The sequence below is a fragment of the Cnephaeus nilssonii genome, assembly GCF_951640355.1.
Source record: "Cnephaeus nilssonii genome assembly, chromosome: 9".
NCBI lineage: Eukaryota > Metazoa > Chordata > Mammalia > Chiroptera > Vespertilionidae > Cnephaeus > Cnephaeus nilssonii.
Window position 1 is genome coordinate 51,294,013 of NC_137080.1, and position 15,874 is coordinate 51,309,886.

The 15,874-nt window shown below is 37.2% G+C and overlaps 1 protein-coding gene across 2 annotated transcripts in view; it reads left to right on the plus strand.

Annotated features, from left to right (window-relative positions):
- MAP3K7 (mitogen-activated protein kinase kinase kinase 7) overlaps positions 1 to 15,874 on the plus strand; it is a 64,865-nt gene that overhangs the window by 39,634 nt on the left and 9,357 nt on the right. For both annotated transcript variants that reach the window (XM_079781179.1, XM_079781178.1), the window contains one exon: positions 13,906 to 14,014. In XM_079781179.1, coding sequence (XP_079637305.1) covers positions 13,906 to 14,014 — 109 coding nt within the window. The remainder of the gene's footprint in view (positions 1 to 13,905; positions 14,015 to 15,874) is intronic.

Consider the following 15,874-nt stretch of genomic DNA (forward strand, 5'->3'; position numbering starts at 1 on the left):
GGTTTTTGTGTATGCTTTAATAAGGAAGTATTTAGTCTTGTAATTTAGTAATTTAATAATTATCATTGTCCTCTAAAGGAAATCATGAAATATTTCCCCAATAAGATGTCATTCCTCTGAAATCACATAGAACACTGACATACGTGGAGGACTCTTAACATCTTTTAATTTGTCATATTCACTGTATTTATAATTTTATGAAATACTAAGTTAAGACAATATTTACTAAGCAGATGGATAAACTGGAGAATAGCTTCTATCCCAGTGGTTAAGATTTTTATTCTTCATCTTTATATTTCTGGATGCTCTGCTAAATTCCTCTTATCTCTTTATCATTGCTTTTTTGTAGATGATCCAGACAGTGCTATAATTAAGCCATTACTGACTAGTACAGTGTTTTAACCCCCCAAGTATATAAAAGTTGCAGCTTAGTCATTGTTTTTTTATCTCTTATTCAGATTGATAAACTTGATATATATAACATATTATATATGTCATATTCTTAAAATGAATGAGAACTAATTATGAGGTGTTTGTTGATTCTTTTTTCCAGTTGTGCAGAAAAAGTAAATTTTGTGAGTACAGCATCCATCTGAATTAATGAAAATATCACATAATGGTCCATATTCATATAAAATTATAGGATTATATATTATAAACAATGTGATTTAATTTATGGTTAAATGTATTAGTACTTTTTGTCCTAGAAAGGTGTTTCATTTTTATAACATACTTTTAATTTTGGAGATTCTTTGTAGTTGTTAATAAAAATTTGAAAGCCTTTATTGCCATCAACTTAATTAACAAAAATCACTTGAGATATTTAAATGATAAATATCCTTGATCTTCATTTATATCTGGAAGTATTTTTACTTCTCATAATACCTATACATACACTCATACATACAGATATATACATACATAGATAAAATATGTATACACATATTAATTTATTATGTATTTTATTATATTAAGTCACTCTAAATCTTGATTTTATTTATTTAATAACAGTTTTTTTCAATATATCTGCTTTTGTGAGACTCCAGAACTTCTGAATGAAGTTTTCCACTTTTCTCCCCCTCAAATACTTAAAGTATTAATGAGGGTATTTAGTAACAGATAGTTTAACATCTGGTATTTGCTTTGATTCTTTACAGGCTTGATGAGCTCAACCTTTTTAACTGTTTACTATTGCTCTTGATATTCCAGTTATGAGAAACTCTAGCCAAGTGTTCTCCTGTTGACTAGGAATGAGAAGCTTGCCCTAGACAGTTCAGGAGCATCTGCTAGAACAAGTGCTTTTCTATGTCCTCTAATAAAGGCCTTGCTATAATTCAGCACTGACCTCACCACACCAAGCCTTGCTTATTTCCTCACAAGTTCTGTGTTACTTGAGATTATGATTATTACTCCTTTCATTACTTATTTCCTCACAAGTTCTGTGTTACTTCAGATTATGATTGTTATGCTTTTCATTTACAATATCTTCAAGTAGGAAATCACTGGAACTGAGGTAGACCATGATTGTGGGACAGTCATTTGCATGAGTTGTCATGGATTACTCCAAAAGAGCTGGAGTGAAGGGAGTGTGACATGGCAGTAAAATGTGTTCTAAAATAGGTGATATATAGCCACTGTTTAGCCAGTTTTTAAAATTGATTCACTCTTTCAATATTACTGAAGTATTCGAAACTTAAAATGCTTAATATCCAGTTTTGGATGAGAATGGCAAACAGTATGCCTAATGTACTATGAAAACATGTTCCCCTAAAGCTGTTATGATGATTGACCATTAAATAATTTATATTACTTATGAAAATAACATTCATCATTTGAAGAAGAAAAGTATGCATAATATGGATTTTTAAAATTGAAGGTATAATTCTTTTCAAAGTCTGGCTAAGCAATGATTAAACATATACACCAGGTTTGCTTGTTTGCTTTTTGTTAAGACCATGGTGATTGATGAAGAAAATAATTTGCCCACCTAGTACAATCATCAGAGGAAGAGAGAACTTACTAATGAAGTTTAACGTTATGTCTTATAGAGGAAGGTAAAATGACCAGAGTCTGTATTTTAGCTCTTGGTTCAAGACTGATCTTAATAAGATCACTTCGACTTTCCATCTGTAATAAAATGAAATTGGTTGTTTTTATACTGCCACTTCTTTTGAGAGGTATAGTGAGCCAAGCAAGCTTCTTTATTAAAAGTAGTTGTGTAAGTATTTTTGTAGACTCAGTTTTAAATTAATTAATTCAGGAAGCTTATTAAGCACATGTAATGGATCTGGATATTTTAAAAAGATACTGAGAAAAAGCAGCCACTGATATCCAGGAATTGATCTGACACTGAGGCCTCAGTGTTGTTAGAATATAAACAGTTTCTCAGAACACCAGTAGACAAGGTTATGTTGAGACCATGATAAGATGAGACATAACAAGACCATTTGAAATGTTGTCTAAGCATATACAAAAACAAGGTCACTGTGTCACCCACAAAATGCCAAACTGCCTTCTCCCAGCTGATATGAGGGTGCTGCTGCTTGTCCAGTTGTTGCTTTAGCCTCACTCTGGTCTGTCCTCCCTGTAGAATTGCCCCTGCTTTGTGGCAGTAGCCAATCTAGAGTGAACCCCTCCTTCCTTGGAACTTCCCCAAATCACAAAACAAAATTCCAAATCCTATAATAAGTTCCTTATAAAGCCCTCTTACTGAGACACTCCACAATGCCCCATGGTGAGCTTTCTGGTTCTTTTCAACAATAATTAAACCCAACTTCTCCTACTCCAGGTGTGTTCCTTTTGGTCTTTAGCTGCATGTGGCAGGGCGGGGCGAGGGGTGGGGGGCACAGGAAGAGGGGCATAGACTACCAAGAAGGCCCAGTCCCCAAGGAGCATATTTGAGCAGATTTTTTTTTTATTGTCTAAAGTTTTACATATGTCTCCTTTTCCCCCAATTGACCCCCCTCCCCCCGCAGCCATTCCCACCCCGGGCAAGCCCCCACCACCCCAGTGTCTGTCTATTGGTTATGCTAATATGCATGCATACAAGTCCTTTGGTTGCTCTCTAACTCCCCCCCCCTACCATTTGTCTCTGGATTTATTCTTATTCATCAAATTATGTTGATTATTATATTCCATATATGAGTGAGATCATGTGATATTTATCTTTCTCCAATTGGCTTATTTCGCTTAGCGTAATGCTCTCCAGTTCCAGCCATGCTGTTGCAAATGGTAAAAGTTTCTTCTTTTTTATAGCGGCATAGTATTCCATTGTGTAGATGTACCAAAGTTTTTTAATCCACTTATCTGCTGATAGGCACTTAGGCTGTTTCCAAATCTTAGCTATTGTAAAATGTGCTGCTATGAACATAGGGGTGCATATATCCTTTCTGATGGGTGTTTCTGGTTTCTTGGGATATAGTTTGAGCATATTTTATCCCCAGATCACTTAAAAGCTATGACAATAACAGGTGCCATTTATTTGTGTACCAACTTTGTGCCAATCAGGCCTTTAATATATTTATTTAATCTAACCCTATAAATTTGTATTGCTTATTTTCCTCATTTTGTGGCTTGAGAAACTGAGAGTTAGAGAAACTTACCCAAGTCTCTTAACTTCCCTTACACCGTCAGTAATTGCTATCACCAAGTTTTGTTTTTTTCTTTTAATATATTTTTATTGATTTCAGAGAGGATGTGAGAGGGAGAAAGAGATAGAAACATCAACAATGAGAGAGAACTATTGATTGGCTGCCTCCTGTACGCCCCACACTGGGGATCAAGCCTGCAAGCCGGGCATGTGCCCTGACCAGAAATCGAACCTCAACTTCCTGGTTCATAGGTCCATGTTTAACCACTGAGCCATGCTTGGCTGGGATATCACCAAGTTTTAAATCCAGATCTGAATCCAAAGCACCCAAACTCTACACTGCATCATTCCATCGTGTATATAAAACTGAATGGTACACATGTTAAAGTAATCCTAAATTTCTTTAATGTCAAGTGTTTTGGCTTCTGATAGTCTGCATTGTCATTAATTATTTAAATAGTTCTCAGTGATGTTGAATGTTCACTGTATCATATGATTGAGCAAGGCTAATCCACCTTGATAAAAAAAAAATTCTACAGATGACTGCACAAATTTATGTTTTATACATCTCGGTGAGCCTTTCTGTGTTTCACTAAAATTATACATTCTCATGTATACCTGCCTACCCTTTCTGAGAATGTATATAATATAGATCTATTTTCAAGATTTCTTTTGGTGGGGGCTGATGTCAGTAAAAATCACAACTGGAAGACGATGCAATTATGATTATTAAGAAAGCTAGACATACTATATTTTTGTAGGGAGTTTAGAATCTACTTTTACTAGTCAGATATGTGACTTTGGGCAAGTTACTTCATTTCCCTAAACTTCAGCAACCTTATCTCCCAGTGGGGACCATAATACCCATACCTCATGGTTCTTATAACATATGAAAATACCAGACACACAGTAGATGCTTAATACATGTTGTATGCCTGCTCCCCAGAGTGTGCCTTCCAGGGCTCTTATTACTTCCTTATTCTCACTATAGTGTATTACTATCTAGAAGTAAAGCAAAAAAGCACTTGGAAAGAAGTAAAACTTACTGGCATTATGTTCTTTCTGTATCATAAGAGAAGCTTCTATAAGGGACTATGGAAAATATTCACCTTAAAGGCCTTTTATATATATATATATATATATATATATATATATATATATATATATATATATATATTTTATTGATTTTTTACAGAGAGGAAGAGAGAGGGATAGAGAGTTAGAAACATCGATGATAGAGAAACATCGATCAGCTGCCTCCTGCACAACCCCTACTGGGAATGTGCCCGCAACCAAGGTACATGCCCTTGACCAGAATCGAACCTGGGACCCTTCAGTCCGCAGGCCGACGCTCTATCCACTGAGCCAAACCGGTTTCGGCTTAAAGGCCTTTAATCACATATCCAGAGATGTATACATTGTTTTTATTTAAGGGATATAATTTATGTCCATCTTCAGCTGCACCCTTCTTTGGTATAAATATTTTCTATGAAAACTCTAAATCAGAAGCTTACATAATAGTTTTAAATAATTATTGGTTCATGGAAATTTTGTGTCTTTATATTAGAGAATTTAAAGACCATATAAGAATAATAAAATTCTAAACTTTTCTTATTGTGCACTATCGTGAAACCAGAATTAGATTGAACCTGTACCTTCAGATTAGAAAAAAAATGTTTTCAGTACACCTTGCCATGTATGGATTTAATTGAATTATCTGTTACTGTCATACTAGAAGAAGTGCCCTTATAAATCCAAATTACCAACTGAGGTCTCTTTCTTTTTAATATTTATGTCATTCAAGTGTTCCTTTAGCAAGAATATCATATAAATTGACATTTAATCTCTGTGTTTTGTGCTTGTATAATTTTAGCAACTAAGATTTCTGAGGGTTTTAAATAACTTTAAAATGTCAGTCTAAATAGTTGCACTGGCCATAAATTCTTGCCTCATGAAAATATTTTCCCAGTCTTTCAGGTGAGACATAAAAAGAAGCAAAGCTTTATTTTTGTCTGTAAAATAACACCCAATTTCTTTTTATAAATATAGAGATAAAGTTCTGGTCCAAGTCCAATTCTTATTCGTGTCTATTGATGGTAATTTGCCCCTGCGGTTTAAATTTGACTTAGTATTCTTTTGCTGTCTTAAATTGCTATGTGGGTATTTCTGTTTTTCATACCTACTTTAATGTCCAATTCTTATTGTAATTCAGGTTTCTCTATAGCTCTTAAATTTTGCAGTTCATGTAAGCATAAAATAAAGTAATTGCAATGTCTTGAAGGAGCAACCTAAATAAGTTAATAGAGAACATTATGGCCATTGTAATTTTACCAGTGGTTTTTTAAAAACAGCTACTATAAAATAAGACATCTTCCATAGCAACTTGTAATCAGTAACACAAATTGAGCCCACAAACTAAATTTTTTAAAGATTGCCAGGTATTACCTATACCTCTTATTTATGCCTTTTATTTTTCAGGTATTCAAAAAATACAGTTATGGCTTATCCTATCTAATAAAAGAGTAATATGCAAAGTGACTGTACCTCTGCTACACCCACAAGCCATGCCCATAAGCCAATCAGGAGAAAATATGCAAATAAACCCAACCAAGATGGCTGTGGCCACAGAGAGCAGGAGGGAGGCTTGGTTTTCCCCAGCAATGGAGGAAGCCAAGCTTTCCGCCTGCCCTTGCCAGCCTAGGCCTCCACTCAGTGCTACAAAGTTTCAGTGATAGAAGATAAATAAATCCAAACAGAAATGGTGGCAGCCACGGAGCTGGAGAGAGCAGGAGGCTAGGGTTGCCCCCAGCAATGGAGGAAGCCAAGCTTCTGCAGCCCTGGCCAGTCTAGGCCTCCACTCCAGGCTACAAAGTTTCAATTATAAAAGATAAATAAATCCCAACAGAAATGGCTGCCGCCACAGAGTGAGCACAAGGCTTGGCTCCGCTCCAGGCTACAAAGTTTCAATTGTAGAAGATAAATAAATCCCAGATACCAGGGCCTCCGCTTGGGTCGCTGGGGGTTGTGGCTGGCCTGCAAACCACCACAGGCTCCTTGCTCAGGCCACCCCATGCCCAAGGGAACCCCCACCCTGATCCAGGACACCCTTCAGGGCAAACCAGCCGGCCCCCACCTGTGCCCCAGGCCTCTATCCTATCTAATAAAAGAGTAATATGCAGATTGGCCATCACTCCAACACACAAGATGGCTACTCCCATGTGGTCAAAGATCCTGCCCCCATATGGACACAAGATGGCCACCACAAGATGGCCAGCAGGGCAGAGCAGTTGGGAGGGACCAGGCCTGCAAGGGAGGGCAGTTGGGGGCGATCAAGCCTGCAGGGGAGGGCAGTTGGGGGTGACCAGGCCGGCAGAGGAGGGAAGTTGGGGGTGACATAGCCTGCAGGGAAGGGCAGTTGGGGGTGGACAGGCCTGCAGGGGAGGGCAGTTAGGGGCAAACAGGCTGGCAGGGGAGCAGTTAGGCATCAATCAGGCTGGCAGGGGAGTGGTTAGGGGGTGATCAGGCTGGCAGGCAGAAGCAGTTAGGGGCAATCAGGAAGGCAGGCAGGCGAGCAGTTGGGAGCCAGCAGTCCTAGATTGTGAGATGGATGTCCTACTGCCCGTTTAGGCCCGATCCTACCGGGCCTAAATGGGTAGTCGGAAATCCCTTGAGGGGTCCCAGATTGGAGAGGGTGCAGGCTGGGCTAAGGGACACGCCCCCCCCCCCCCCCCCCCCCGTGCATGAATTTTGTGCACCGGGCCTCTAGTTTTAAAATATTTCTTTAGTTTTTTTATATAAACATATGAATACTATATTATTCATTGAGATACCAGTTCCTCGAAATCTGAAGACTTTTGAGGGATTTATATGTAGCTCATTAGAGCTTTTCTTGAAGCTTTAAAGAAATACTAGTTTTGAAACTTGACCTAAAAATATTAGCCTTGTTTTTTGGTTTTATAACGGTAGGAAATCTCAAGTGGAAAAAAAATTGCTGCACATAAGGTGAAAAGAAATAAGTAACAAAGAATTGTCTTGGGAAAGATATAAACTTAAGGAATACTATAATTCATAGTAAGTCCAAATAGGATCCTTTGTCTTAATATGACAGAGTGAACGTTCAGTGGCTTTTTTAATATACAAAATCTATTCTTATATTTTGTAAACCTAATTATTACTTGTATCTTATTTAATATCATAACTGATAGTGAGTCTCACATGTCACAAACACATTTATTTTTCTTAAAATCTTAAAGTAAAACTATTAATATAAAATTAGATTGACTATGAAACCCTCCTCTGCTAGCATTTTGAAAAATGTTTTATAAATGTTTTACAGTACAAATTACAGTATAACTATGGTCAAATCATTGTACTCTTTTTAAATCACAAGACTTGCTTTCAGTAAAAGAGTTTAAAAAGACTTAGCAATAATGTCATAATATCTGTACTTGTACCAGGGTAACAGCAATCTAAAAATAAGAGATGTATTTCATCACTGGTTCTCTTTGGTGTGTATTCTTACTCTTCTTATGTATAAAAGGTAAATAAGCCTAAGCACTAGTCTTATTTCTGAGTGCCAACAGCTTATATTATCATTTTATTCAGTGAGTATTGATTATGTGGTTATTGTATAGTCAGTAATTTTCTGAATCCTGTGGACTATAATACAAAAGTACACATGATCTCTGCCTTTAGGAGATTTTTATGCTTTTTCGAAATCACAATCTTTGAAAGTATAAAGCATTTCTGACTAAAGTTGAAGTTTATGTAGGACAAGCTATGAATACAGCTAAAATTCAAGGAGAAAAATGTCTTTGTGATAGGGTTTAGTCACTGAATATGTTTTATGTAAGAACTGTGATTTTTTTTATCTAGAGAGGGAATTGTTGGGTGCTACAAATCTACTTATACATTCCCATCTTTATGTCAAGACACTTCAAGTACATTATTTCATTTGATTTTTCACAACCTGATGAGGTAGGTAATACTATCTTCATTTTACTATTGAGTCTTAGAGGTTAAAGAACTTAGCTAAAGTCACAGTGCTCTAGACAGCAGACCAGAGACTCAAACTCTGTTTTGTCTCCAAGGCCTGACTTCTAACTATTGCTATTTGTCATCCATACTTGATAAATGACGAGTCTACTGCTCAGAGAGGCTAAGTTACTTGTTTCAGTTTACACAGCTATAAATAGCAGAACTGAGATTTAAACCCAGGTCTCCCAAGTATTAGACTAAATCAGCGAGAATTTTTAAAATATATAGTACCTGACTATTTAGTCAGGGGCACTGACCTCTTTTTCCTTAGATTGTCAAATTAAAAAATAATAACCAACACGACAATAACTATCAGGTGTGAATGAATCAAAATTATACCTTTTCTTTTTCAGGTTGGAAAAAAAATATAGTATGTTTTTTGGTGTGCCACAGAATTTTAGTAATTAGCTTATGTGTGCCATGAGATGAAAAAGATTGAAAATCACTGTACTAAATCATGTGAATTTGCTGACATTTGATTGTTTTTGACCTATAAAAGTGGCAGTTATATATATTTCCGTTTCATACGTGCTCTTTGCACTATACCATATAATCCTTGAATGAATATAAGGACAAGCTTAAAAGTAGGAAGGGAAACAGTATATAAGGAATTGTCAGAGGAGGGATGATCTGGATAGGTAAGATAAACTGCCTATGGAAATTGAGGAAGATCAGGGTGAGAATTTCAGAACTGATGCAATAATAACCAGTAAACATTTTCTGTTCTGCACACTGCTAGTCACTCCTCTCTTGTTACACAGGTTCTGGCTTTGTGTACAAAGAACCAGGGATGTAGCAAGAATGAGCAAATCTGTTGAAGGGAACCTGAGCTAGGCCTTACACGATGGAGAGGAATTAGCAAGGAGAAAACAGAATAAGCATGGTGGTACACAGGACTCCTTTATAAGTGATAAGAATGAACTAAGATTTTGGAACTACCAGTCTGATACCAAGTTTTTAAATTGGTAATGGTATAGAAAAGCTTTTGGGAATTTCTGAAACAATTTCAATAGGTACCCAAGAAGAAAGTAATATTCCACCACTTTTTCTTTTCTTCCAAATTATTTTATGATTTAATCACTGAAATTATTATGAGTGCCTTCCATTACTTAGTATTCTCAATCCACTGTGGGTTTTCAATGTTTAAACTCATAGAATTTTAGCACTAGAGTGAACACTGAAAGTCATCACATTTTAACTCGGCCCCACCCCTTCTTCCGATAAGGAAAGCAAGACTTCTTGAGGTAAACTAAATCAGATATTACACCATAATTAGAACTCACATCTGGTAATTTCTCCTGAAGGGTACTTTACACTACTGTGCCGCCTCTCATTTTTATTTGATGCAGTCTTTGAGAGTTCCTGTGTTTACATACTGAAACTGGACAGAAAATCCTTTATGAATTTATATATTTTTTATGTTTGACTTTATGTAACTCCATATCCTACTGGGTATTTAATAACACCTCAAGAAAAAAATTCTTATGGAATCCATTTTAGTTTATATGTCCTTGAGAGTTTTAAATATATGATATATAAATACATAGACCAGAACACATGTAGTATGTAAGCAGTGAAACCTAATAATAAAATGAACACTTATGAACTCACCACCCAACATAAGAAAGGGAACATGATCAATGCCCCTGAGTCTCCTATTTTTTTTACCTGTGACCTCCTTGTCATCCTCTCACCAACCCACAATACCATTTTCTATTGTATATTCTGTTTCTGGACTTTTTATTAATACCCTTTGTCTGGCTAAGAAATTCTCTTAAATGACATTTAAGTTGGTTAAATGTATATTTTATAAATGGATGTTACATTTTATCAAATACTTTTTATGTATCGAGGTTTTTCTTCTTTAATTTTTTAATATAGTGAATTGCATGAATAGAATTCCTGATGTCAAGTGACCTGTGCGTTTGTAGAATAACCTCAACTTTTTAAATATTTCTGTTGCTGAATGAGTCAGGAACTGTTTCTCATTCTTTCAAGAATAATTTCTTTAAGATAAAAAATGTCTTGGATATTTGATAGAACTCACCAGTAAATCTTGGCTATTTTCTATAAAGTATAGAAATTTTTATAATTTATGGATTGAGGTTTTTTTTGTATTTTTCTATAATGTATAGAAATTTTGGTAATTTATATGTTTTTTGGAATTGGTTTATTTTACATTGGTTTTTTTGTTTCTTATTACTAACCTCAAAATTTTTATAGTATGCTCTTATCTTACTTTGTTTCGTTTGGGAAGCTTATAGCTTGCCTCTTTTTTTAACTATGTAAGTTAAATCCTTAGCTTGTACATTATCACTGCTTCTGACTTTTTCACATAAATATTTGAAATTAAATATTTTTCTCTAAGTGCTTCTTTAGTTGCATGCCACAAGTTTTAGTGTGATTTGAGTTAAAACTCAGTTCAAATAGTTTTTAATTTCCATTTTGTTTTCTTTGATTAGTGAGTTATTTACAAGTGTTTTTAAATGTTTAAACATACGTTTCTTTAAAGATTAATTGTGAATCAATACAAAAAGATATGGTTTATATGATACTAAATTTTTAAACTTTTTTGAGAACTATTTTATTGCCTACTGTATGACCAGTTTTCATAAATGTTCCATAGGTGCTTTAAAAAATTCATGTTTTCATTTCTCAGGCATAGGGTTTATGAAGTTCAGGTTGTACTGTGTACATGTTTTGTTCCTTGGTCTGATTTTATGTATCATTTACAGAGGGGTTTTTTGTTGTTGTTAATCCTCGCCTGAGGATATTTTTCCATTGATTTTTTATTTTTTTTAGAGAGAATGGAAGGGATGGGGAGAGACAGAAAGAGAAACATGATATGAGAGAGACACATTGATTGGTTGCCTCCCTCACACGCTTTGACCAGGGCTAGAGATCGAGCCTGCAGTTGAGTTATGTGCCCTTGAGCAGAATCAAACCCAGGACCCTTCAGTCTGCAGGCCGACTATCCACTGAACAAAACCAGCTAGGGCTACAGAGGATTAGTAAAATATTGTGTCTCACTATGATTGATCGTGAATGTTTCTCAGAGTTTTATTGTTTTATCTTTTTGGAAGCTATGTATAGGTACAGCCTATATTGTAATAGACACAGCATGTAAATTTTGAATTGTTATGTTCTGAATCCCTACTAATTTTTTAAAAATATTTTTATTGATTTCAGATAGGAAGGGAAAGAGAGATAGAAACATCAAAGATGAGAGGGAATCTTTGATTGGCTGCCTCCTGCATGCCCCCTACTGGGGATCGAACCTGCAACCAAGCATGTGCCCTTGACTAGAATCGAACATGGGATCCATCAGTCTGCAGGCCGATGCACTATCCACTGAGCCAAACTAGCTAGGACCCTAGTAATTTTTTATGCTCTAAAATATATTCTCTGTGATACTAATATCTATAATAATAAAAGCATAATATGCTAATTAGACTGGACAGCCAAACAACCTTCCGGATGTCATTCGGATGAAGCCGCCCCAGCGAGAGCCAAGGCAGAGGTGGTTAGGGGTGATCAGGCAGGCAGGTGAGCAGTTAGGGGTGATCAGGCAGGCAGGCGAGCGGTTAGGAGCCAGCAGTCCCAGATTATGAGAGGGTGCAGGCTGGGCTGAGGCTCCTCCCCCCCTGCCCCCCCACCCCCGTGTATGAATTTTGTGCATTGGACCTCTAGTAGCTATATAACCTTATTTGGGGTAGTTTTTGCCTAGTTATCTTTTTTTGTTCATTAACCTTCTGTTTTCTCTATCACTGTGAATAAGATATGTCTGTTTACACAGCATTTAATCTAGCCTGATAATCTGATTAGGGTCCCTAAGCCTGGCCGGCAATCAGGGCTGATCTGTGGGGTGACCAGCGGGGCGATTCGGGGGGGAGGGGGGCCTCCCGCTGGTACCCACCTTGGCTGGTGGCTTGGCACTGCCTCCTCGCCAGCCCCGCCCCCCTGCCTACCGGTCGCTCAGCAGGTTGTTGGTTGCTCCACAGGTTGTTCTGCCATTTGGTTGATTTGCATATTAGGTTTTTATATAGATAGATGATTACTGTTCTCTCATATTTTGTGCTTTATTTCTTTTTTATCTCCTTTTTTGCCTTCCTTTGAATTCAATAAGTATATTTCTTATTCTATTCTTTCTTTCTAATTGGAGAGTTAGGTATATTATTACTTTTAGTAATTATCTGTGAAATTTTAACATGCATGCCCAACCTAAAGTTAATATCGTTACCCTCATCCTGAACAATCTTTAAATTTATGTTTCTCTTGCTGATGCTATTGTTATTCAGATTTTAGTACCATATTATTTATTTATTTTGTAATTCTATAAATCACTGTTTTTATTGTTTAATATTTTCAGTGTATGGATTCATACTTGTGTTTACCAATAATCCTCATTTCAATTTGGCCCTTCCATTAGGGAAACATTTTTCTTCTCCCTGAAGAACTTATGGAAAGAGTCTTATGGAAAGTTATAGAAAACTTATGGTAAGAGTCTATGAATACTAGACTCTGTTTTTGCTCATCTGAGAATGTTATTCTGACCTTATTCTTCACATTTTGTTTGCTAAACAATTCTGGTTCTCAGTTATTTTATTTTAGCAGTTTGAAGATAATTCTACTTTCTTCTGGTTGCTATTGAGAATCTAACTGGTATTTTTGTATAGGTAATCTATCTTTTCTCTATGCTGCTTTTTACTCTTATCTATTTGTCTTTGTTTTCTAGAATTTGATTATAATTTGCCCCAGGTTTAACTCGGTATCGTAAATTTTCTCTTACTTTTCTGCTTGGAATTTGTTATGGTTGGCATTTGTTGTCTTCATCAATTCTGGGAATTTTTTGCAGATTCACAGTGAACACATTTTCTTCCCTCTACCCAGAGCCACAAATTTGCTTATCTTCTTTTGTAGGATAGATTTATTTTTCCTAGCTCCTTCTTTCCCTGAGTGTGAAGCTTTTCTTGGCTTTTAGCTTTAAGCATGAAGGTTCTCTAACTTTACTCCCACCCTACAAAGGCCCAAGACTTTACATCTGGTCCTCTGGGTGCAGCAGGCAGTCAAAACAAACACTTTAGGCCATTAGTGCTCAAGTGTTCAGTATGTGTGTGTATATATATTGTGTGTGTAGAGGATTTGAGGTTTTTTTTGCAAGAGTGTTTTGGGACCTCTACTGATAAAAATGCAATTCTGTCTGTCCTTTGCCTTATAATGGAAATTTTTTTCTTGTCATTTAAAAAAAAAAATAAATCTCCTGTAACTTTTTTCTATAGGTGAGCAGTAGGTCATCCAGTCCTAGCATCAGAATGATCACTACTACCTCAGGACCAACCTCAGAAAAGTCAGCTCGAAGTCATCCATGGACCCCTGATGATTCCACAGGTGATCAGTTTATTTCCTCATTTTAATTATGAAGTGGAATTTACCATGTTTATTTTCATTTACTTGTGTCATTACTGTAATTGTAATTACACAACAAAATGAAGCAGGCATTATACAGTAGTTTAGATTTTCATATTAATAAAAAAATACTTAGTAATAAACTTAAAAATGTCTTTTTGAGTACTGAGACAGAGACCGTTAAGCCCTCTGCATTTTTTTTCACCCAGATACTAAACATGTATTTTGAAGATAGTTTGTTTGGGGTTTCCCAAAAAGGAGATATTGTATTCTTAATACTTTAGTCTGTTATTGTCCCATTATGACCCATTCTACTAGATGGTAGTAGTAAAGTCTTTATCTTCTAAATCCCTAAATTCAGCAGAATGGTAAAAATAATCATTTTCATCTCAGTCTTTAGTGAGAAAAAATTTCTGATTGTGACCTTTTGAATCAATCCTCTCTAATAAAATGGTAATATGCAAATTAACCATCACTCCGCCACATAAGCCACGCCCACCAGCCAAGCCACACCCACCAGCCAATCAGGGCAAGTATGCAAATTAAACCCAATCCAAGATGGCTACAGCCACAGAGAGCAAGGTTTCCCAGGTAACAGAGGAAGCCAAGCTTTCCATAGCTGTTGTAGGCCTAAGCTTCCACTCAAGCTACAAAGTTTCAATTATAGAAGGTAAACAAATTCAAACAAATTGCGGCAGAATGGAGCTTGAGAGAGCAGGCCAGGGTTGCCGCCGGCAACAGGGGAAGCAAAGCTTTCCGCACACCCTGGCCTGGCTCACCCGCTTAAGGCTACAAAGTTTCAATTGTAGAAGGTGAATTAACTGCCACAGAAATGGCTGCCGGAGCCCCAGGCTTGGCTCCGCTCCAGGCTACAAAGTTTCAATTGTAGAAGGAAAATAAATTCCAGATACCAGGGCCTCTGCTTGGGTTGCCAGGGGGCGTGGCCGGCCTGCAAACCACCACAGGCCCCTTGCTCAGGCCGCCCCACACCCCAAGGGAACACCCACCCTTATCTGTGACACCCTTCAGGGCAAACCAGCTGGCCCCCACCCGTGCACCAGGCCTCTATCCTATCTAATAAAAGAGTAATATACAGATTGATCATCACTGCAACACACAATATAGCTGCCCCCGTGTGGTCAAAAATCCTGCCCCCATGTGGACACAAGATGGCCACCACAAGATGGCCAGCAGGAGAGGGCAGTTGGGAGGCACCCGGCCTGCAAGGGAGGGCAGTTGTGAGGGACCAGGCTTGCAAGGGAGGGCAGTTGGAGGTGATCAACCCTGCAGGAGAGGGCAGTTAGGGGTGACCAGGCTGGCAGAGGAGGGAAGTTGGGGGCAAACAGGCTGGCAGGGGAACAGTTAAGCATCAACCAGGCTGGCAGCGGAGTGGTTAGGCAGAAGCGGTTAGGGGCAATCAGGAAGGCAGGCAGGCAAGCAGTTGGGAGCCAGCAGTCCTGGATTGTGAGAGGGATGTCCAACTGCCCGTTTAGGCCCGATCCCATCAGGATTTCGTGCACCGGGCTTCTAGTTTTAAATAATAGGGAAACTTCATTTTGGTTATATAGTCTGTTAAGTGGGCCTTTAAAAGTCTGTTATCTGTTAAGAGTTATTAAAACTCCCTAGCATGAATAACTTATCTAGTCAAAATATTAGTATTAAAATCTAGTGATAGAATAGTTTCATTATGGGCAAGCAGAAAATTTTATGTCATAGTGGAATTAACTTTTCCTCTGCATTAGAAGAATACCTTGATAAATACTCAGCAGTATGCTCCTATAAAAATTATTTATATGTTATGATGTCAGAGAACAAACAACAGTCTCTTAGACCTTGGAAAAT